General features: G+C 38.1%; 2 protein-coding genes across 6 annotated transcripts in view; one reads left to right on the forward strand and one right to left on the reverse strand.

Moving 5' to 3' along the window:
- Positions 1-24,016, reverse strand: HMGCR (3-hydroxy-3-methylglutaryl-CoA reductase). Of its 3 annotated transcripts, none has more exons than XM_055253139.2 (20): positions 23,690-24,016; positions 17,877-18,064; positions 16,736-16,847; positions 16,369-16,456; positions 15,047-15,131; positions 13,407-13,512; positions 10,695-10,801; positions 10,469-10,585; positions 9,903-10,063; positions 9,541-9,788; positions 9,251-9,429; positions 7,381-7,575; positions 6,863-7,021; positions 6,555-6,712; positions 5,628-5,733; positions 3,248-3,418; positions 2,773-2,913; positions 2,527-2,685; positions 1,943-2,097; positions 1-1,795 (listed from the first exon to the last, which is right to left on the reverse strand). In XM_055253139.2, exons 1-20 carry the CDS (start codon positions 23,724-23,726, stop codon positions 1,741-1,743), a joined length of 2,727 nt encoding a protein of 908 aa, XP_055109114.2. In that variant the 5' UTR covers positions 23,727-24,016; the 3' UTR covers positions 1-1,740. The 3 variants fall into 3 exon arrangements, with proteins under 3 accessions (XP_055109114.2, XP_055109115.1, XP_055109116.1); XM_055253140.2 differs by lacking the exon at positions 23,690-24,016 and adding an exon at positions 23,008-23,122; XM_055253141.2 differs by lacking the exons at positions 6,863-7,021; positions 23,690-24,016 and adding an exon at positions 23,008-23,090.
- ANKRD31 (ankyrin repeat domain 31) overlaps positions 23,278-24,278 on the forward strand; it is a 259,562-nt gene continuing 258,561 nt past the window's right edge. For all 3 annotated transcript variants that reach the window (XM_063623128.1, XM_063623127.1, XM_063623130.1), the window contains exon 1: positions 23,278-23,765. The gene's annotated coding sequence lies outside the window, so the exon portion shown is untranslated. The remainder of the gene's footprint in view (positions 23,766-24,278) is intronic.

Genomic DNA, 24,278 nt, shown 5'->3' on the forward strand with positions numbered 1-24,278 from the left:
TGGTATTAACTTCCTTTTCATTATTTACTGAAACTAGAAAAAAGTATTCTGTAACAAAATGTATACAATTTAGTAATTGTACAAAACATTAATTCAGCAAGATATTAATTACAGTCATTAAAATGAACACTCAACATATTTTTCACTGCCACTTCCATGAAAAGCTCAGAAAAAGTCACTGGCTAAAAAGTCACAACAAAAGCAATTTAAGCTTTACGTACAACAGAAAAGGTAAATCTTCCACAATAACACTGCAGACACAATCACTAAGAGGCTCTCCATGCTGCCATGGTTTCCTGGGATGTTTTTCAGAGTCCATCTTCTACAAGAGACATCATCAGCTTTCCAAGACCAACACTTGAAGCATTAGATGTAATACAAAATAAGGAGTTCTTTATTATTTATACAAAACTTGTACATTAAAAAAAATTAAGATTCAATAACTCTGCTGACCCCCTGAGGAAGCTAAGAGCGTTTGTGGGTCCATCAAAGAGCCCTGTGTGAATGTTTCAGTCACCAACCTCCTGGCCACAGGAACTAGGCACACAGTTCGAGGGCCATTCACGTGGCTCCTTCACTGGCTCTGACAGCTGACTTTCCCTTTCATTAGGCTCGGCAAGCAAGCCAGGGTTTCCTGGACAACATTAAAGAACATTATCTTCTCTGGCCCAAGCTAGAGTATTTTATCGGTACACAAGTTGATTTTTTATTTCTTGAACACTTCCAATAAACTTGCATAAGCTTTATTACAACATATACAGATTTGATACAGTTTACAAAAAAAAACTAGATTTTTCAACTAAATAAAAATGTCTTTTAAGCAATTAAATTTGGCTTAGAGACATGGTATTTTTCTTTCAAAACTATGTTTCTACAATGATTTCTAAGGTCCCAGTCTTGCTTGTACTTGACAGTCACCCTCATCTAAGCAACATTAAGCGCTCTGATGTCTTTAGTAAAGAATACAAAACCCTGTGTTTCTTAAAAGCCTAATGCTGAAAGACATGTTATAGCCAATCTAGACAAACATTTATATTTAAACAAAAGGCCTCTCTGAACAAATAGCCTGCAGAGATGAATGCAGTGACTTGTTTTCCTGATAGAACTAGTTAGCACATTTAACACATTATTCTGTAGTTTGGGAAGAAGAGTGTTTCTTCCCTTGAAGAAAACAGGTCCCCTTCTGAAGAATAATGCTGATTACCCCCAAAATCAAAATAGACCAGCACCAAATGAAGTATTAATTTACAAATATGAACTTAGCTCTTACTTCTTGAAGTTATACATCCCAGACTTAATAAATTAACTACAAAATCAGGAGTTTCGTCAGCTACAGTATAATTTAAAAATCCATTTTCAACCGGCAGGGGTGAGGGAGAAGGTCAATTGCACTGATCACCATGAACTTCAAGAATTTCATCAAAACTTTTTTCCCAGCTTGTATTTGCCTTCAGAGGTGAGCGGTAGATTACCATCTTTGATGCTTTAACATACAATATTCTTGTTGAAATCTCTTCAAAGAGCACAGCATGTAAAGCACTAAACTGTGTTCAGATCTGAGGAGTCTGCATGGAAAGAACCTGAGACCTCTCTGAAAGAGCCAAAAACCAAGTGGCTGTCTCAGTCATCACATCTATTCATCCTCCACAAGACAATGCATTGAGCTTTTTTAATTCACAGATTTTATGTTAGTCCTTTAGAACCCAATGCCCATGTTCCAGTTCAGAACTGTTGGGCTATTCAAGCTGTCTTCTTGGTGCAAGCTCCTTGGAGGTCTTGTAAATTGATCTTCGACCTATGGTAGAAAATGACAAAGTAGCAATATATAAATATCAGGAATGTAGAATTTTAACTTGGAACTACAGTAGCTGAATAGTAAGTTTTTACACTGCATATTTTTTGAAGTATGGGGGAACATGTTAAATATATCTTTGAGTCGTACCTGTTGTGAATCATGTGACTTTTGACAAGATGACCTGCTGCCAATGCTGCCATAAGTGACAATTCCCCAGCCATTACGGTCCCACACACAATTCGAGCAAGCTGACGGGCATTTTCCCCAGGATTATCTTTGCATGCTCCTTGAACACCTAGCATCTGTAGCCAGAGAGAGACACAACAAGATTCGCTCTTAAAATCATGAACAATTTCTTACTAAATCAACTAAAAACAGGGCAACTATAATGGCATCAGAATAGAATAGACTCCACTGGAAGTACTAACTTTCCAAGACTTGACAGCCACGCCTGACAGTGCATAATATCATAGCTAACATAATATTCACAGCCTGACTGGCAGTACCCTTAACTCAGTAGATGAACATTCATTTGCTCTCTTCATCTACTTTCTTATCTAAGCATAAGCTTAAACATGCTTATTTGGACACAATGGATTAGGCTGATATGACAAAAGTGTTTTAAAAAGACCAATTAAAATATAAAGGTGAGTGATACATAGTCTCAGATAGAAAGAGAAACCCAGAGAGTCAGAACTAGGCTTGTGGACTCTATGCCTGATACATCATACCTGCAAACAGGCTTGCTGAGGTAGTAGGTTGGTCCCACCACCCACCGTTCCTATCTCTATAGATGGCATGGTGCAGCTGATATATAAATCTTCATTTGTGGGACCACTTGCTTCCATTAAAGTAATACAGTTTGAACTACCAACATTCTGTGCTGCATCCTGTAAGCAAGAAAAGAAAAAATATACCATATACTTTTTTCACTTACAAAGATGTAACAGAAGAGAAGCGGAGGCTGGAGAGCTCACCTGTCCACAGGCAATGTAGATGGCAGTGACGATGTTTGCTGCATGGGCGTTGTAGCCCCCTATGCTTCCAGCCATGGCAGAGCCCACTAAATTCTTGTTAATGTTGACCTCAATCATAGCCTCTGTGGTAGTCTTTAATACCTAGAAAACAGGGCTGTGTACATTTAGATGTTCCTCCAGAAGGTTCAGGGGAATGTTACCCAAATCTATCTTTCTGCACCTCCAGAAAACAAAGTTTAGATGTGGCCCCATTTAAGCCCTGTCCTCCATTAAAAAATAAAAAGAAAAAAGAAAAATCAGTGAAGTTTGCTCCTATGGATGATACACACAGACAGATGGGCAAGGTACAACAGTCATCTTTGATGGCAAACACTCCCATATATTTATTTAAAATGTTAATACTCCTTTCCCCCATTTTTAAATATAATTAAAGATTACAAAATAAAAAAGATAAATTATCCATCCAATCACTCACTTCTCTGACAACCTTGGCTGGAATGACAGCTTCACAAACAACAGATTTTCCTCTTCCCTCTATCCAATTTATAGCAGCAGGTTTCTTGTCAGTACAATAGTTACCACTAACGGCTAGAATCTGCATTTCAGGGAAATACTCGTGAAGTTTTGAAAGTGCTTTCTCTGTACCCTGTTACCAAGAACCCAAAACACACACATATTAAAATGCATGAAATATTCATCCTTCATCCTTATGAGAAGAATTTGTATCTATGATATATTTCTAAGTATAATAACTATACTTCAAAAGAAACTGAGCACAAAAGTAAGAGCTGTTTTATTAACCATCACAATTACTTTCTTGGTCAGGTATAGATTCCTAATGTGTTTCTTTCTCGGTATGAAAACCAAGTTCTTTGTAGTCATTGTTGAATAGGATGTATATAAAAAATGATAATGTTAAAAATACTCAATAAAAATACTCATATTTATATGTCACTGGGGAATGAGTAATAAATTTCATTTTCTAGTTATTCAGCTGTTACCTAAAACCCCAAGTAATGAAGTCTGTAAAGAGAAGTGGGTCATAAGAGTTGATCTTGTGAGTGGAAAGTCGTTGAGCTTTATATTACATAAAACACAAATAAGCCTTCCAATGACTTCCAATTAAATGGCATTAATTCAATTAACAACTCATACCTCAATAACCCAAAACATATTTATTGGCAATTAAAAAAATAATTTTATTGTGGTGAAACACATAAAATTTACCATCCTACCCATTTTTAGGTGTACAGTGGTAAGTATATTCACACTGCCATGCAACAAATCCCCAGAACTTTATTTTTTTTTTAAGTTCTGGGATATATGTACAGAACATGCAGGTTTGTTACATAGGTATACATGTGCCATGGTGGTTTGCTGCACCTATCAACCTGTCATCTAGGTTTTAAGCTCCACATGCATTAGGTATTTGTCCTAATGCTCTTCCCCTTGTCCCCCAACACCCCGACATGCCTCGGTGCGTGTTGTTCCCCTCCCTGTGTCCACATGTGTTCTCATTGTTCAATTCCCACTTACAAGTGAAAAGGTGTGGTGTTTGGTTTTCTGTTCCTGTTAGTTTGCTGAGAATGATATTCCAGGCTCATCCATGTCCCTACAAAGGACATGATCGCATTCCTTTTTTATGGCTGCACAGTATTCCATGCTGTATATGTGCCACACTTTCTTTATCTGGTCTATCATTGATGGGCATTTGGGTTGGTTCCATGTCTTTGCTCCCAGAACTCTTTCATCTCACAAAACAAAAACTCTGTACTTACTAAATAACAACCACCCATTTTCCCCTTCCCCAAACCCATGATAACCACCATTCTACTTTCTGTCTCTATGAATTTGACTATTCTAGACACCTCATTCAAGTGGATGATACAGTATTTGTCTTTTTGTGACTGGTTTATTTCATTTAGCATAATGTCATCAATGTTTATCCATGCTGTATCATGTGCTATAATTTCCTTCCTTTTTAAAGCTGAATAATATTCCATTTTATATAGACATATACATACATACACATACAAATACATCTAATTTGTTGTCCATTCATCCAACAATGAACACTAAGGTTGATTCCAATTCATGGCTATTATGAAAAATGCTGCTACAAACACAGCTGTACAAATATCTCTCTGAGAACTGCTTTCAGTTCTTTTGGGTATATGCCCAGAAGTGCAACTGCTGGATCATATGGTAATTCTATGTTTAAGTTGATGAACTGCCATACTGTTTATTGGCAATTTTAAAGCTTATACAGATGCTCCTTGACTTTTGATAGGTTTATTAGGCTGTAAACCCCACATAAGCAGAAAATATCCTAAATTGAAAACAGATAGACAGACAGACGGACGGATGAATGGAGTCAGGGTCTTGCTACATTGCCCCAGCTGGCCCCAGCTCCTAGGCTCAAGCTAACTTCCTGCCTCAGCCTACCATGTAGTGAAGACCACAGGTGTGTGCCACTATGCACAGCTATTTTTTTTTATTGTTTGTAGAGATAGCATCTCACTGTGTTGCCCAGGCTGGTCTTAAACACCAGACCCCAAGCAATCTTCTTGCCTTGGCCTCCCAAAGTACTGGAATTATACTGGTGTTCTTAAAGACAAATCTTAAAGTCTCTGGAAAAGGTCAGCTTCAAAGGTGATCTCTTGACTGGATAAAGTTTTAAAATGTCAACACTAAGATTGTTCCCAGTCCTGAGTAAACTCAGGATATGTGTAATGCCAAGTCTAAATTAAATCTATCAAATGTAAGGAATACCAATCAACAAACGCCTGATTTGTTTTTTATCAAACTACTTTCATTTTAATAAAAGTACTTTCAGATACTCTGCCTACACTTACCTTTGAAATCATGTTCATCCCCATGGCATCCCCTGACCTGGACTGGAAACGGATATAAAGGTTGCGTCCAGCTATACTTGTATGAAGTTTCTGTAGACGTGCAAATCTATAAATAAAAGATGCAAAGATTGTGTTTTATTCTTTTATTATTATTTATTTTATTTTATTTTATTTTTATTTTATTTTTTTGAGACAGAGCTTGCTCTGTCGCCCAGGCTGGAGTGCAGTGGCTTGATCTTGGCTCACTGCAACATCCACCTCCCGGGTTCAAGCAATTCTCCTGCCTCAGCCTCCCAAGTAGCTGAGATTACAGGCGCGGGCCACCATGCCCAGCCAATTTTTGTATTTTGAGTACAGACAGGGTTTCGCCATGTCGGCCAGGCTGGTCTCGAACTCCTGGCCTCAAGTGATCTGCCCACCTTGGCCTCCCCAAAGTGTTGGGAGTACAGGCGTGAGCCACTGGGCCCAGTCACAATTATTTCTTAATAAACTTACACAGTTCACATAAAAACAAATGTGTTAGCTTGAACTATACTGTGGTTATCATTTGTGTTGATTATGCTACTTTATTAATTTTCTTTATTTGAAGTAAGTCTATTGTACAAATACTTCTCTATTTGAAAAATCTTTTTTTCTAAGACAGTTCTCTCCTAGGCAAAGTAACAGTCTAATCAAAATTACTAGCTCACACTTTTTTTTTCTTACTAATTTACCTCTGTGGAGCTATTCATTTGAATCAACATTCTTTTTTTCCCCCCAACCAAGCATAAATATTACTCACTTTAAATGAATGGCTTTAAAGTTGATATTCTGTTATGTGCTCTTAAGCAGGTAATATGTTAACAATTATGTTTGGTAATCACAGAAAATGACTGGTTCTAAAATACACAAATAGATATAACTGTACATACAAATCCACTCACACACCTGCTAGTGCTGTCAAATGCCTCCTTTATCACTGTGAACCCTTCAGATGTTTCAAGCCAGGCTTTCACTTCCGCAGAGTCACAAGCACGTGGAAGACGCACAACTGGGCCACGAGTCATTCCATCTGCAAGGACTCGGCTGCTGGCACCTCCACCAAGCTACACAGTGTATGTTAGAGAAGCAAGCATATGTTACCCAAAAACGCTCATGCTTGACCCAAAAGGTATCACTAATTGTCCTTAAAACTCTTCTCATTGCCTTACCTATGATGTATTTTTAAACTGGCAAATATATAAATGTCAACTTACACCTATTGCTCTGCAGCCTCTATTGGTGCTGGCCACAAGACAACCTTCTGTTGTTGCCATTGGAACCTGAAATTCTTTTCCATCCAAGCAAAGGGGTCCTGCCACTCCAACAGGGATGGGCATATATCCAATAACATTCTCACAACAAGCTCCCATCACCTAAAAGGTAAAGTCAGGCACCAAATGAAAATCTATATAGTAAATGCACAAAAATTCATCTCAGCTTGCCAGTAATAACTGTCTTCAAACTTAATCCTTTAGTATGTATTCTTTTTAAACAAAATGTTTAATTCACCTTTAAAAAGTGTTTAAAATACTAAAATCTTTGAGTAATGACTATAAAAACAGGAAAAATATTTTTAATTTCTATGACCTACATCATAAGCAGAATAAAAAATTAGGATAAAATGATTTAAAAGGAAAATGTTTTACAAAACTATGTACATATACAAAACTAATCAAGAAAAAAGATTAAAAACATACAAAGCAAATCTCTCTTAATCGAGAAAATAACATACCAAGGAGTAATTATAATCCCTGTAAGGTAGGTACTGGAGAGAAGAAGGTTCTGAAAGCTTTTTGGAAAGTAACTGTCGGCGAATAGATACACCACGCTCATGAGTTTCCATCAGAGTTTCCAACTTGTAGGCTGGGATATGCTTAGCATTGACTAACTGGATGATCTCAGCATCACTAAGGAATTTTGCACCTTTCTAAAGAAATGGAGAAAAAAAATGAAATTGGGGTCATTTATCAAATTAGATAAAAATTTAGTCTCATCAATTTGTAGGAGCTCTTTATATATTAGAGATTAGCCCTCTAGCCTTAAATATAAATTGCCAATATTTTCTCTTGGTTTATTAGCTGTCTCTCGACTCTGCTTGTGGTGGTGATATACACACATACATATACACACACACACTCACAATCACCACCCTCCACAAAACTGGTACCAGTAATTCCATTTTGTGGGTTTATTCAAGGATCTTCCTTGCAAACACTAATATTAGCCTAATTTTTCAAAAGAATAGTAAGATAAACATTAGCTGGTTTATGTATTATCAATGCAAATTCATTCATTCTCTTAGTAAGTTTACTGAGCACCTACGAAATCCAAGGCCCTCTCAAGACATAGACTTAGCCGTCTAAGAGCCTGATGTCTAATAATGGAGATATTCATGTAAATGTGATATAAGCAACAAGGTACGACTGCCATTAAAAATGCACAGTCTCTATATAAAGGATGCTTCAGAAAAGAAAGGTTACTTCTGTTTGGCGGAATTGAGGTAGGTTTCATAGAGATGCTAGCATTTGCCCTAAAGGTGTGAACACCTGGAGAGGGGGAGGCATGTCAGATGACAAAAACAATAGGAACCCAGAGTTGGAAACTGTGTTTAAAGAACAATGACTAAGTTTAGCTAAAAAGTATATGATTAAAGAATGCAGGCCGGGCATGCAGTGGCTCATACCTGTAATCCCAGCACTTTGGGAGGCCAAGGCAGGCCCACTTGAGGCCAGGAGTTTGAGACCAGCCTGGCCAACATGGTGAAATCTCGTCTCTGCCAAAAACACAAAAATTAGCCAGACATGGTGGCGCATGCCTGTAATCCCAGCTACTGGGGAGGCTGATACACAAGAATCGCTTGAACCTGGGAGGTGGAGGTTGCCGTGAGCCAAGATGGTACCACTGTACTCCAGCCTGGGTGACAGAGTGACACTCTGTCTCCAAAACAATAATAATAATAAAATTTTGTCAAGTATACCTCAATAAAGCTGGCAAAAAAATGCATTTTACCAATAAACTTATTAAAATATATTTAAAAGAAAGAACCATATTAAGCAGGCATGGATGGAACATGATTATTTGCATGAAAGTATGAGTAGATTCATATGGTCATGTAGGCAGAAGGCCCTGTTCAAATGTCAGAAAGAAAAACTTCCTCATGGGTATCAAGCTTACAAAACAAAACAAAAACAAACTTCCTTCTATCTTTGAAACTTGTCTCTGTGTTAAACTCTTTCTAGGCCTCAACACACCTATGAGAATACAGTAGTCACTCATCTCTACGATAAACAGTAATAAATTAGAAAGAGTTTTGACTCTGGAGTCAGAAAATCTTGGACCCTACTATGAGCTTTATCATTTCCTAGAGGTACTACTTTGGGAAATAAACATATCGGAGCCTCAATGTTCTCATCTGAAAAATAGATAATTTTACCTACCTCTCAAGGTTGTGTGAAATAAAGAAAGAAGATAGTATCTGTTAGTCATGTTACACCGTGCCCAGAACTTAGCTGTAGTGTTCAGCAGATACTAGATTTTTCTTCCTTGAAAAAGCTCCTTTGTAATGAAAAATGCCACATTGGAGTTTATGTTATCGTCCTCACCTCTGCATTCCCAAGTATCTGTAGACATTCTTCGTTAGGCCGAGGTTCCCTGGGAAGTTCAATTTCAGGTTCCTGTGTCACCAGTACTGATGAAGTATCGAGTAAGGAGGAGTTACCAACCACAAATGTAGCTCTGTTTGGGGTATCTGTTTCAGCCACTAAGGGTTTTATAACCTCAACTGTTCAAGAGATCAAAAGAAATCTCACAACACGGCACATAATTTTGAAAACAGACTACTTTTTGACAAAGCAATGAAGGACTGAAAGCGAAGAGAATAATAACAAGTTACCTTTTCTTTCTCGGTTTATCCCTGTCTCTTCCTCTACTGAATCACATTTCTGGTTATTTCTGACCAGCATAGGTTCACGTCTACAACAATTGTCTGGGACTTTCTTTTGTGTCACTACAGGAGATGTGATAGGGTTTTTTAATGAGAGTGTAGATTCTGTCTCTGTTTGTTCAAAGAAGATGTACTTGACAGCCAGAAGGAGAGCTAAACTTAGGGTAATAACTTGTTCAATATCCATGCTGATCATTCTAAATAAAAGAAAGCAAATTAAAATATTATTCAGAAAAGGACACAATCTAAACTTATATTAGCATAAGAGTGTTATGATTAATATATCACAAAGTAGATTTCAATTAACTTACTTAGAGAGATAAAATTGCCAGAGGGAAACACTTGGTTCAATTCTCTTGGACACATTTTCATCCAGTCCTAAAGAAACCTTAGAAGTATCTGCTGTACTGTTTTGAGGAGAAGGATCAGCTATCCAGCGACTGTGAGCATGAACAAGAACCAAGCCTAGAGACTGAAATAAAGTTTTAAAAATAATGTATCCTCTGCATATCAATAGAACTTAAATTTCTCATCCCTAGCAACTGGACAGCCAGACATCATCTCTCATAGCTTCCCCTTACCATGAACAAAAAAGCCCCAAGCTTGCTATGCAACTAACTAAAGTAGTGACCCCACTGAACTACTGAAAACACCCCAAAGAACAGGCTTTCAAAGAGAGATAAGGTGGAGGAACTTAAAATGTCTGTTTAGGAGAGAGGGGCTGATAAAGACCAGGAGCCTCAAAGAAATGAACTTAAGAAAAAAAGGAAGAAGGGGGTGCAATATCATTGAATGGGCCAAAATTGTAGAAAAAAATCTTAAAAAGAATGAGATTGGAACTGAGGATACTAAAAGAAGAAGAAAACTGTGGCATTACCATAATCATCTTGACCCTCTGAGTTACAGGATTTGGCTTATTTTCTTCTTCTTCTAAAACTCGGGCAAAATGGCTGAGCTGCCAAATTGGACGACCCTCGCGGCTTTCCCGAGAAAGCTACAAATTAAGTCAGTGTGACATTAGAACATATTGCTTCTGTTTAGGTAAACTGTGTAAGCAGAAATCTTACTCTTCTACTAGTGCCATATGTAAGAATTGGTCTTACCTCTAATACCAAGGACACACAAGCTGGGAAGAAAGTCATGAACACGAAGTAGTTGGCAAGAACTGACATGCAGCCAAAGCAGCACATAATTTCAAGCTGACGTACCCCTGGTTAGAGAAAAATTAAAGATATAACTAGTAAAGTGTACGTTATTTTTGATGCTGCATATATCACAAGGATATATTTGTCTTCCTGCAGGTAGACAAATACATGAAAATATTAGTACATTAAGCTCCTTGCCATTTACTGGAAATAGAATTAGCAACTTAGAGGTGATGCCAAGCCTTAGGGAACAGCAGGAATAACCACAGAACTCTAAGTCCCTCAAGGGCAAACCTCTTGCCTTCTCCCATATCCCCAATATCACAATACCAGGCAGAATGGTAGTGTTTAATACACAATTGATAAAACATACGTGTTTCCAATTCCTTTTTGTCAAGCAGTAGTGCCTTATTATGAAATAAGGAGAGCACAGGCTACTTTAATGGAGCAAAACCCCAGTTACACTATTGATCTAATCTCACTTGTTAGGAGAAAAGCAATTTGCCAATTAACCAAGGAATTTTTATATAAGTAGAATATCCTGCCAGTTATTCCAGTCCTGATATAAAGTCAAAATAATATTTTTGTGTACCAACAAACTCTAATTTCAATATAACCTCTATGATGCCTACTGAAGTTCTTGTAATTTTGGTTATTTCATTGATCTCTTTGGAAAATGATATAATACAAAATGCCAACTCAAGACTAAAAATTAACAAACATATTGTACTACAAACTGTTTAAGGTATCATTTGGTAATCTCCAATAGAAAACAGAATTACAGAGGCTAGAAGAGACCTTAGATTACCACCAAATCCTTCTCCCTCACTTTACAAATAAACTTGAGTATAATATAAAACATATTTCTGATGTCACTCAAACATAACAATGCTTTGAAACATAAATTTAAATTGTCCTATAAAAACTGCTCACAAAAACTCAAAGTTGTATTTTATTACCTAAATTTTAAGATATCATTTGACTGACTAGAACAAGCATATATTGTATTTTTTGAATTCCACTCAAATGTGGAAATTCAAGAGACTACAAAATCACAATAACAAAAGCATTATAAATCAAACTACATTTTAAATAGTAGCTGAATATAATCTTTTCAAACTTGAGGCCATTAAAACCATACTTGACCAATGCTTTCATGACTTGACTATCTACTATTTCTCTCTGGACAATCTTCACTCATGTTGTTGCCATATGCTCTCCAGGCATTCTTCCTTACTGTGTCCCCAGATAAGTCCTTCTATATACAAAGAAATAGCACCAATCCACATACATCCAAGAAGCTAAGACTTTCTTCTTTTTGTACTGGCTTTTTCAAAGGGTTACTTCCAAGTTAATATGTGTTAAATCTTTCCTTTTTTGCCCTAACCCAAATCTCTAATTATACCATTTCTGCATAGCTGTAAATGTCTCACTGCCTTCTCCAACCACAAATCTCATCACTTCCTTCGTCTACTTCTCTGACCATATCATGACAAAACTCATCGCCCAACTGCTTTCCACATCATTATTATTTCAATGAATAATCCCGTGCTTTCATGGCCCAACTATTACTTCCTGGCGAATCCCCTTCTCACATATTCTTGTGCTTGAATAAAATCAAGCAAGTACATTTTCACCAGATCAACATTTTTTCTTGAGTGTAGTGGTGGTTACAAGACTATGTCACTGTCAAAACTCATAAAATTGTACTCCCAAAAGTAAATTTTAAGGTAAGTAAATTTTTAAAATTAAAAAATATTTTATTTGCTACATAAAATCTTTGTTGAATAAAAGAATAAATAACTAAATAATAATTTACTCTCAGAAAGTTAGAAGCAATATTACATTTTTAATATACTATCCACTGAAGAGGCCTAAACTAATGACAATAATTTACACCCTTAAAAGTTAGATAATTTACTTGTGAAAGAATGAGGCATCTCATTGAGGGCTCTAAGGTACCAGGAAATACACAGTAGTTAACCAAGTATGGTCTTTATAAGAAAGCCATAAAATATAGTCCTAATGATTAGGAGACCTTCACACAGCATAATATATTCCTTCTGGCAAATTTCCATGCCAGCCTGTAATTTTTATTCTACATAATGAGGTCCTATGTTTGATATTAATATCTAATTCTCTACTATCCAATTAAGAATGAAGAAACATGTGTTGAAGCTAATGCTGGGTACTTGCTGAGATGTACTGCTTACTGTCGGATTAAATATTTCCAATCACAATCACGTTATTAGGTGAATCTTACTCAGATCTGTCCAATTCTTGACTCTTTTCTCCCTACATGATAATTAAAACACAAAGAACCAAGTCACCAATTGAGTCTAAGTAACAGCAGGGGCTGGAAAGTGTTTTCCAGACCAACCTTGGAATGCAATGTTGGTTAAAAAAACAAACAAAAGAAATCAAATGAATAAAAATATCACAAAGTGGAACACAAAGAGAGGATGGCAGGAGTGAAAAATCAATCAGTAACCTGCTGCTAAGTTTCCACCAAAGCAAACAGGCCAGATATACCCACACACTAATATAATAAAAAATTTTAAGAGTAATTTAAAAGTCAGAATTTAACAATAAATAATACAAATCTAAGATGTTCTTTTTCCTCTTTAGCAACATACCTATTTTAAAATATGGCAAAAATTGCTTACAAACCTGACATGGTACCAACTCCAATCACAAGACATTCAACAAGAGCATCGAGGGTAAACGTAGGACCTAAAATTGCCATTCCACGAGCAATATTTTCCCTTACTTCATCCTAAAACAGATCAAACATATCAATGAGGACAAGGGACAAAATAACTTTTTTAAATGTTAGAGCATCCTATGGCTTATATTCATATCAAATTACTATTTAAAGAGTAAAATATACAATATGATAAAACTAACAGGTATTCAAAATAGAACGTATGATTGTAATATAAAGGATTTAAAAAAATCTTTTTTTTCTTTTTTGAGATGGAGTCTCACTTTGTTTCCCAGGCTGGAGTGCAGTGTGCAATGGCGCAATCTTGGTTCACTGCAACCTCCGCCTCCTGGGTTCAAGCAATTCTGCCTCAGCCTCCCGAGTAGCTGGGATTACAGGCGCCCGCCACCATGCCCGGCTAATTTTTGTATTTTTAGTAGAGACGGGGTTTCACCATATTGGCCAGGCTGGTCTCGAGCTCCTGACCTCAGGTGATCTGCCCATCTCGGCCTCCAGATGTGCTGGGATTACAGGCGTGAGCCACTGCGCCCAGCCAAATTTTTAAAAAAGAACATACAGTGCCCTGATTCCCTTTCCACTGAATAAGATATTTCTTAGGAATATTCCTTTGAGGTAGTGCATTAACTCTGTCATTTAAATCACACATAATTAAATCCTACAACATTCTATATTTTTACCTACCATGACAGAAGCTTAGTTGCAAATTTTTATGAGATCATATTAGTATTAATAAAACCAAACTCATTTCCTTGTTAATATGTTCAAATGATCACACACATTCATCAATAAATAATCAGGGCAGAATTGTGTGCTATTTTATACTCAAGATACTCTGATATAATATTGTTAAAATGGTTAGGTTCTTCAAAGTGACTAACGAACATTAAGATGAAACTTAAAATAGGAAATAATGCCAGTGTTAATTTAAGGGGTTTAAAAATAAATCTGGCCAGGTGCAGTGGCTCACACCTGTAATCCCACCACTTTGGGAGGCCGAGGTGGGTGGATCACTTGAGGTCAGAAATTAAAGACCAGTCTGGCCAACACGGCAAAACTCCGTCTCTACTGAAAACACAAAAATTAGCCGGGGATGGTCCAGCTACTCAGGTGGCTGAGGCAGAAGAATCCCTCAAACCCAGGAGGTGAAGGCTGTGGTGAGCCAAGATCTCGCCACTGCACTCCAGCCTGGGTGACAGAATGAGACTACATCTCAAATCAATCAATCAATCAATCTACCCTGGGGTTCTCTTCCATTTGATCTTGTTCTGCTCTCTGACATGTTTCACTAGGAAAATACTCTTATTTACCCAAAAATTATTATTACCATAATTTCTGAAAACTTTCAAAAAGAAAAATGGGGGCAATTCCAAATTCCAGTAGCTACAGAATCATAATTGGGTTGTTAGATACAGGGGACTGTTCCTGGGGCACTTATGGAGACCAGTCTTGGGATTTGAGAATTAAACTTAAAACTTTGGGCAATTCTTAAATCTTGTGCTATGAAGAAACGCTATTAATCCTTCCTATTAATGTAAACTGAAAAAAGGAATACTATTCACATTCCTATCTTATAAATAATACTTACCTGAGAGTTGGAGCTGAGGGCAAACTTTGCTAATGTGCTTGCTCTGGAAAGGTCAATCAAAAGTAGGAAAAAGGGCAAAGCTTCACTGGAAAAGAACAAAATGATCAGATGAATTTAATGGGAAAAAGTATGATATAAAAAAAATTCTTTTTAGAACAAAACCTTTCCCCCTCCATATTATATGATCCTGTAGTATGTGTACCTTTCTGCAGACAAAAAGGTATACCCTATATTCCTTTGGCATCCTCAAAGCTAAACATAATAGTTGCTCAAAATATTTGTTAAAAATATTTTTAATGTTAAAATATAAGTATATTTACATTTAAACGCCTTTTGATAATTTTGTATCAAAGTATCATCCTTAGTAAAAAATATCTCCTTGGATTACCATTAGGGAAAAAAAGTGGAATATACAAAAATTTTCATTGATCACTACCTGTGGAAGGATAAACTAAACAAACTTTCTGGAAACTAAATTGGCAATAATAGCACCAAAAAGCTCTTAAAAAAAAAAAAAGCAAAGCTCTAAAAAAAGCAAAACCACTGTCTCACTCCTAGGAATGTATCTTAAGAAAATGATTACGAATATGAACAAAAATTTCGTTACAAATTCATCACAGTGTTGTTATTAATGAAAAAAATTACATACCTAACAGTCCAACATTAGATGATTAATAAGCTACAAGATGTTTAGACAGAAGAGAATACATATAGCCATTACAAACAATTCAGTTTAACATTAAGGACATGGAGGCCGGGCACAGTGGCTCACGCCTATAATCCCAGCACTTTGGGAGGCCAAGGGAGGCAGATCACTTGAGGTCAGGAGTTTGACACCAGCCTGACCAACATGGCGAAACACAGTCTCTACTAAAAATACCAAAGTAGATGGGCATGGTGGCAGGTGCCTGTAATCCCAGCTACTCAGGAGACTAAGGCAGGAGAACTGCTTGAACCTGGGAGGTGGAGGTTGCAGTGAGCCAGGATCATGCCATTACACTCTAGCCTGGGTGACAAGAGTGAAACTCCATCTCAAAAAAAAAAAAAAAAGGGACATGGAAAGATGTTGATAAACTATTATTATGCATAAAGAAATTATAAAACAATATATATGATATCAGATATTTTCTTTAAGTATAAAAACAGTAGAAAAGGATATATACCAAAATGTTAATAGTTATTAAAATTAGCTAACAGTAAAATTATACAAAAAATTTCCCCTTATTTTCTTAACTTTTGAAAATGTACCTTTACAGCATGGGGAAGAAAAGTTTTTTAAAATGTATTTTGACAGAAAGTATATTTAGGTTTTAAATACTTACTTCAAGCCTGTCAATTCTTTGTCTAAAAAGTGAATGACAACTGTACTGAATACAAAGCTTGAGAAAATTGTGAAGAGGCCAGCAATACCTAAAATGACAAAAGTTCAATACTGAAAAAACTTTATCCTTTACTACACAAATAATAACAGTGTCACACAGTATTCTGAGATAATACTAGTTTACTCCAAATGATTAAGTCTCAAATTTCAGAATGTCTAATTGCCAATAATAAGGAAACTATTCAATGCATGCAGCACACTTTCAGCAATACACATATTTCCAAATACATGATTTGAATGAACAGGTTTATTTCCACAGCAAATCAAAAATCTGATGACACCAGAAGTTAAATATGTAAAACTATTACCCAAAATATATTTTGATCCAAGTTGACGTAAATTCTGGAACTGGAAGTAAATATACAGGATTGCTATGCATCGTGTTATTGTCAGAATTATAATGTCGCTGCTCAAAACATCCTAATAGGAGAGAAAGAAAAGGAAATTCCAATAGCTTTGACTTTTAAAATAAGTAATCAAAACCAAGAATTTTTATTTTGCATGTGTAATTCGTTTATATATTGTCATGAGAACATAAATGTAAGCACAAGTCCAATAAAAATATCAAACCTACAAATCAAAAATTAAATCCAACTTTTAATCAAACCACTGTGGTAAGCCAATACATCACCACAATTTTTTTTTTTTTTTTTTTTTGAGACAGGGTTACATGCTGTTACCCAGGCTAGAGTACAGTGGTGCAATCACAGCTTACTGCAGGCTCAACCTCCCAGGTTCAAGGGATCCTCCTGCCATGGCCTCCCGAGTAGCAGGACTACAGGTACATGCTACCACACCCAGCTAATTTTTAAATTTTTTTTGAGATGGAATCTCGCTCTGTCGCCCAGCCTGGAGTGCAGTGGCGCAATCTCGGCTCACTGCAAGCTCCGCCTCCCGGGTTCACGCCATTCTCCTGCCTCAGCCTCTCCGAGTAGCTGAGAATACAGGCGCCCGCCACCATGCCCGGCTAATTTTTTGTATTTTTAGTAGAGACGGGGTTTCACCGTGGTCTCGATCTCCCGACCTCGTGATCCACCCGCCTCGGCCTCCCAAAGTGCTGGGATTACAGGCGTGAGCCACCAAGCCCGGCCGCCCAGGCTGGTCTTGAACTCCTAGGCTCAAACAACTCTCCTGTTTGGCCTCCCAAAGTGCTGGGATTACAGGCATGAGTCACTACACCCGGCCCACAATCATTTTTGACTATTAGTCACTTATAAAATATGTATTTCTCAAATAAAGTCAATTACATTCATTTGTGAAGAGAAAGCAAAATAAGAGCATTTCCAGTGCATTCCATGTAAGCAGAAATTTGAGGTAAGTTCCTAAATACTAAAATAAATATTTTACTCATAACTTTTAAAAATTATGTGGTCCCTATAGGGGCTTAAGGGCTCTTTAGAAATTGAAAATGTAATTTACTTTAGTCGATATCAAATCAACTTCACTAACCTCTTCAAACTTTGGACATTCATAATTCCAACCACAGATCTTATTGTTACCAGTAAACATGTTCATGGACATCATGCAGATGGTCAGTGTCACTGTCCCCACTATGACTTCCCAGGGATGGGAGGCCACAAAGAGGCCATGCATTCGAAAAAGTCTTGACAACATTGTAGCTACAGAATCCTTGGATCCTGGAAAGAATATCAAGTGTGAACACTTAGTATAGAGCTCATTGTATTTTTAGGAAAAGATTTTAAGGAAAAGTGTGCTATAAACCCTGCTTTGTATGCACAGTGTCCTATACATATGACTATTTGATACTGTTCCTTATAATTCTGGAAAATAATTATAAAATTAAGAGATCTATGTTATTACTTCTTCACTCAAACAATAAATCATTTATTACTCACTGGCAACCAACTTTAAAGCAGCCATTTCTTAAAAATTATATAAATTCAAACATTTAAGATCAAACCAGATAAGTATCTCGACCTTATTACCTAAGCCTTGCAAGTAGAAGAGCAATCAAGCAGAAAACACAAGTGAGAAATGGCTATTCGCATTTTCTAATTAGCTAGATATAAAATGCATGTTAAGTATCTTCATCATCTACATTCTGATTACACAAAAGGTAAACACCCAAGAATCTACTTGTTGAGTGTCCTGCTATAAATCATGTTAGTTTATGAGATCCTCAAGGGCAGGGACCTCTTGTACTTTTTCATTCCACAGAACCTATGGCATAATATCAATAGCAAAAGGATGTTTAATAAACCTTCCTAACATTGCTGTCAACAGAAAAAAAGTCTTTTCTGATAGATGTTTCTACATTAATAAAACAGGGTTAAGAATTTTGCTGTGGTGGCTGCTTTTCTTCTAGCAGAATCATCAACAACAGTGCTAGAAGACCAATGGAAAAGCATTAGATGTGAAAAGCTCCAAACTTTCACAACTAATCAAAAGCTGGAACAGTACTAGAAGAGGATGACTGGCTGAAGTATCTGTATATAGCACTCAAAAAAATTCCCAACAGAACATATAGAAGATTTTGATCTAGTGACTACCATGACTAAATTTCCTGTTTGCTAAATAATAATTCTGATATTCTGATTTTGAAAAAAAATCTTCCATTACCATTGGTCTCCACAAATAAACCTGCCAAGTCTTACTTCTTGCACTAAAATTAATGCCTGTGATAAGGCATATTAGTAACCTGTAAAAATCAACCAAAAAGATTTAAAAAGTAAGCTCATTAACTGCCACTCTAGCAAGAATTCAAATGAATCTCCCATTTAGTAATAACTAAAAATGATTCATCTGTTGAAGACAGACTATAAAAAGGCAATCAAGTAAGTGAAAGAAAGCATTAATCTATTTATAAAGGGTTAGGGGAAAGACCAAAAAAAAAAAGAGTAGCTTTAAGGAACCAAAGCAAATACCAAGTGTCATCTCTCACTGCATCACTCCATGTTTTCTACATTTCACCACACCACTAGCTAAACAGTTTTCAAACTGTTGATCCACAACAACTGCATCAATTACATCATGACATCAGTTTTGTCGATAAGAACAAACATTTTTAAATAAAATAAAATAGAAAACAATATTACAAAAAATAGCTGTTGGGTAAGCCAGGTAGTATGGGTAGATATTATTTCTTAAAACTATGTTTCAAGAAACTATACATATGTAAGTGTGTGTCTGGCTTTTAAATTAACATGTATTTCCTACTGTGGGTCACAGTTTTAAAAAGCTGGCAGTACCTAAAGGAATATAAATGTGGCATGTACCTGCCTGTGTTTACTCATGCTTTTTCAACCTTCCACCCTGAGTCTTATTCATCAATTTACCCTCCAGCACCTTGCATTCATATATAGCATTGCTCAACAAATGCCGGCTTAAATTCTTAAACTATAGTAGCATGTATTTTATGACACATCTTGAAACAGACCTAAAGATGACTTTTTTTTAAGGCACCTAGATATGGATGTAACCCATGCCCTCTAGTTTAAGGCTAAATGCAGAGCATTCAGGGAACATATTAATGGGGTACGGGAAGGAGAAACATTTTAGATACAGGTTGAGTATCCCTTATCCAAAATGCTTGGGACCAGAAGCGTTTCAGATTTGGGATGTTTTTGAATTTTGTAATATCTGCATTACATTTATTAGCTTAGCATCCCTAATTCAAAATCCAAACTCCAAATGCTGCAATGAGCATTTTCTTTGAGTGTCAGGTTGGTGCTCAAGAAATTTCAGATTTTGGAGCATTTCGGATTTCAGATCTTCAGATTAGAGACAGTCAACTTGGAACTATCCTGGAAAATGAACAACAGCAACAAAATACTTTCTATTAAATTAGCAGGTACTTGGACTTTAAGTATTGGAAATCTTTAATCAAATCTTAGATTTGAACTCTACTTAATTATAAACAAAAGACTCACTAAAAGGCTAGATTTTCATAATGGTATTCTATCACATAATTTCTTTCTTACATTTAAAACACAACTATACCAACTGTTCTAAAGGATCAACTAGCATCAAAATTCCAGAAAGTAAATTAACTACATGTTTCAAAATTAGGTCAAAATTATTTCTAACCCTCTTTCCCTGCAAAAAAACACTTCAGCTCAGATTATTCTTCATTATGTCAATCAGATTCATTGTTTTAAAAAGTTAATTCATTTGAGTTAAAATCTTAGCTGCAACCCAGAAGGAACACTAACTTGCGAACAAATTGGTTTAACATCATAAACCTATAATTATACATTAGACACATTATGTTTTCCCTCAAAAGATTTTATGGTGGCATTGTAATTCTGGGACTTTTTTTCCTAGATGTAAAGTCATCTTTGCAATATTCAAGGAAAAAAATTACACATGATTCTGTCAGCTGCCCCTAAACACAGAGAACCTCCCCTATTTGGAAACAAACTGAGCAATCTTATGAGGGTGTGTCAAAAGTAACCATAATTATAAACAATCTCATTTCTCATGAACATCCTCCCCGTAGCCCTGTGATTATGCAAAGCATTTACATGCCATAGAATCCAATCGTCCACCTTCATCAGCAGTTGCAAATGGCACAAGCAGGCTACAGGATAGCTCCTGCAAATTGAGTTGACAGTATCTATGCCATGCTGCAATAAAAATTAATTTTACTTAAAGAAACAAAGTAAATAGGCAAGGTATGCCTTACTTATTCAGACTAAAAGGTATGCTGCAAACATTTTACAAATTCTTTAAAAGAATGGATAATTCTTAAATGTCAATCCAATCTGCTACAGAAACCACCTACCATGGCCAACTGCAGAAAAGGATGTTTTGGCATCTTACTTTCTCCTACTGAGCACTCCGCCTGCATTACACATTCCAGTATTTGATTATATACTATCTCACAGTGTTCTCAAATTAATAAATGTATGCATTTTGTCTCTTTGAAGCCAAGAACTGCGTCTTATATGGCAGTCATTTTCAATCCCAACAAGATCTAGCATTCTGCTGCTCAAGCTGGTATTCCAGAAAGAAGGGAAAAAAAAAACACGAAATCTTGCACCGGCAATCAGGAAACCTGGATTCTATACCCAATTAGCTCACATTCTATTACATGTTTTTTTAAGTCATATCTCTTCTCTTCATTCACTTATGAAGCTAGAGCTCCAAAGTTTTCTGACAAAGATAAGTGTTAAATGGAATCATATGAAACTGCTATTTTTGTAGGTTAGTTGAATTTTAAATACTGGCAATTTCACATGGGTCAACCTAAGTAGACCATGAGATTCCATAATGTGGCTATCTATAGTCTAGAAACTAGATCACAAAGGAATACAAAGAGTGTGTGCATGCACGCATAGTCACACTCTTATCTTGAAATGATTATCCCACATACCTGACAATTTTCATGTTAATGCTGTAACCTATGTGCAATTTTGTTTAACCTTCATGTTACTAATTCCCATTTGTTTTGGCCACCAAGTTTATCATAAGTTCTGGAAGAACACTACAACAAAGCAGGCCTGCAAAATCCAGCCTATCCCCAAAGTACTGTCCAGGCCTTTGCTAGATTATCTCTAAATTGCAAAATGCCTTTCACTGCATGGAGAGGAAAATAAATTCATAAGTAAACAAAAAGTACATTCTCTACCTTGTGGGACGCCGAAATCATGCACATTTAGTATAGCCCAGAAACAAATGTTTCCTACGACTCTGCAGGACCATGTCTAAGAAGGAATATCCTCAAATCCTGAAATATTTCAAACGACTACTTAAAAATGGAGTACATCGACCCCCTCCTACTGCAGAAATTAACTGTTCCATATTTGTATCTCCAAGGTACATTTTTCCTAAAAGAATATCAGCACCAAGGAGACTACGCCCCTTACCAAAAAAAAAAAAGGGAGAAGAATCTTTTGAGTCCTTGTGCGAATCCCCACGTTGGGCTCCGCATCCTCTCAAGCCGTTCTCCTGTAAATAACCACAAACATCTACACCAATCCACGGTTCTTTCATGGCTCTAAGTTAGTCAGCAGCATTTACAGAGATCTTTCCCGTCACCTAAAAGAAAGGTGCTAACGAACAGCAGTTCCTGGGCGTGAATGCCCGGATCCCGGGATGCAGGCGCTTCTCCCGTCTGCCCTGCGAGCTGCCGGCCCGGCAGCCCCATAGACCCCTAGCATTTCTCGAATCCAGGGGCCTCCGAGGTCACCCTGCCTGACACCCTTTCCGCCCCGATTATCGTGACCGTGCAGCCAGCACTGCCTACTCTGAACAGGGCCGATGAACGCAGCTGCGCCCGGCGGGTCCACCGATGATGACCGCAGTCACGAAGAGGCCAGACCGCCGCCCGCCTCTCAAGACCACCCCGGGACCCCGGGTTCCTCCGGCACTGGTGCCGGCCGCCGCTCGGCCTGCCGGGCCTCAAGGACATTCCTTGCAGTCCCCGCGGGTCCGGGCCGCCACACCGATAAAGCGCAACCGCAGCCCCCTCCAGGTCCGCAGGAGCTGCCGGTAGCCACTTCCCAGGGCCGAGGGAAGCTCTAAAATTGCCACCAACACAGCCCAAACCCCGCTCCCACCCATCTCCGCCCCGCTCCCCGCCGCCCCGGCCCCCCTTCTCGGCCACCGCCCGCCTCACCTCCAGATCTCACTAGAGGCCACCGAACACCGACGCCGGCGCTCAGCCTGTCTCCAGTTAACGGAGACGCGGAGCGGAAGGAACCCTCACCTTACGCACGCTCGGAGCCGGACGAGCCTTCGACCAATAAGAGAGGATCGTTCGATTGTCTAGCCAATCGCCTGGGGGCTGCTCAGCCTGACGGCGCTACGTCACGAACGGTCGCCTTAACAACCGCCCACAGCTCTCTACAGGGCCAAGAACAGGCACCGCACCATCTCTCACCACGGCTCGGCCAACCAATAGCCGTTCGAGTCCCAGCACTAGGGCCTGCCTATTGGTCCTAGAGCCATGGGGGCGCACGCATGGCAGCTGCCTAGGCGAAGGCGTTAGGGGACCTGGCGGGTGGAGTGTCCCACTGCCCTAGGGCCTGACCCGTGCTCGTCCAGGCTGTGAGAGTGCAGTAGGAGGCAGTGATAGGAAGCAGAATCGGAGCGTGAGGGAAAACGCAGGGTCAGGTCGATGACTGAAAGCTCAGTTACTAGCGTGGGAGAGATGGAGGGAAGTGGAGGCGGCCATTAGAAAAAGAGGAATATAAAAAAGGGAAGGTGGCGGCGACGGGCACCTCAAACCTGTAACTGGCCAGTAGCCGAAACCAGCGCTTTCCCGAGATTTACCCATTAGTGTAAATGGCTCCGGTTACCTGCGTCTCTCTCTCTTGTGTGCGACATCCATTGCATACTGGATTCTCTCTGAAACGTGCCTCTCCTGCGTCTTCTGTGAGTTCCTTCTGCTCCCTGCCTGGTTCAGGGCTTTATTATCTCTTAGTTAAAACAGTGCAGTAGCCTCTCCTAACTGGTCTTCCCAGTCTTACACGCATCCACTTTCCAATCAATCCTGCACAACTCCCACACGCAGTATGTGGCATACTACTTCCTATTATGCCATAGACCCAAATCAGCGTTTCTCATTGTCTACTGGATTAAAGAAAGAACCTGTCACCACTAATGTGGCCCCACCACACATTTCTGACGTATCTCTACTTTCCTGTGCGAACCTTACAGTTCAGCCAGGAGTAACTGGCCCTTCTTCAGTCACACTCAGTACCTTTTTACCTCCCTGCTTATGTTCTCTTTGTTTACTTTGGATATGCCTACCCATTTTAACTGTTGAGATCCAAATATCCCTTAAGGACTTTTTCATATACCACCTCCTTTCCTAATTCCCTCAAACACGTCATCACTCCCGACCTTGAAAACCCATACAATTTCCATAATATTTTTTGACTTGTC

Source organism: Symphalangus syndactylus, chromosome 18 (assembly GCF_028878055.3).
Source record: "Symphalangus syndactylus isolate Jambi chromosome 18, NHGRI_mSymSyn1-v2.1_pri, whole genome shotgun sequence".
NCBI classification, from domain to species: domain Eukaryota; kingdom Metazoa; phylum Chordata; class Mammalia; order Primates; family Hylobatidae; genus Symphalangus; species Symphalangus syndactylus.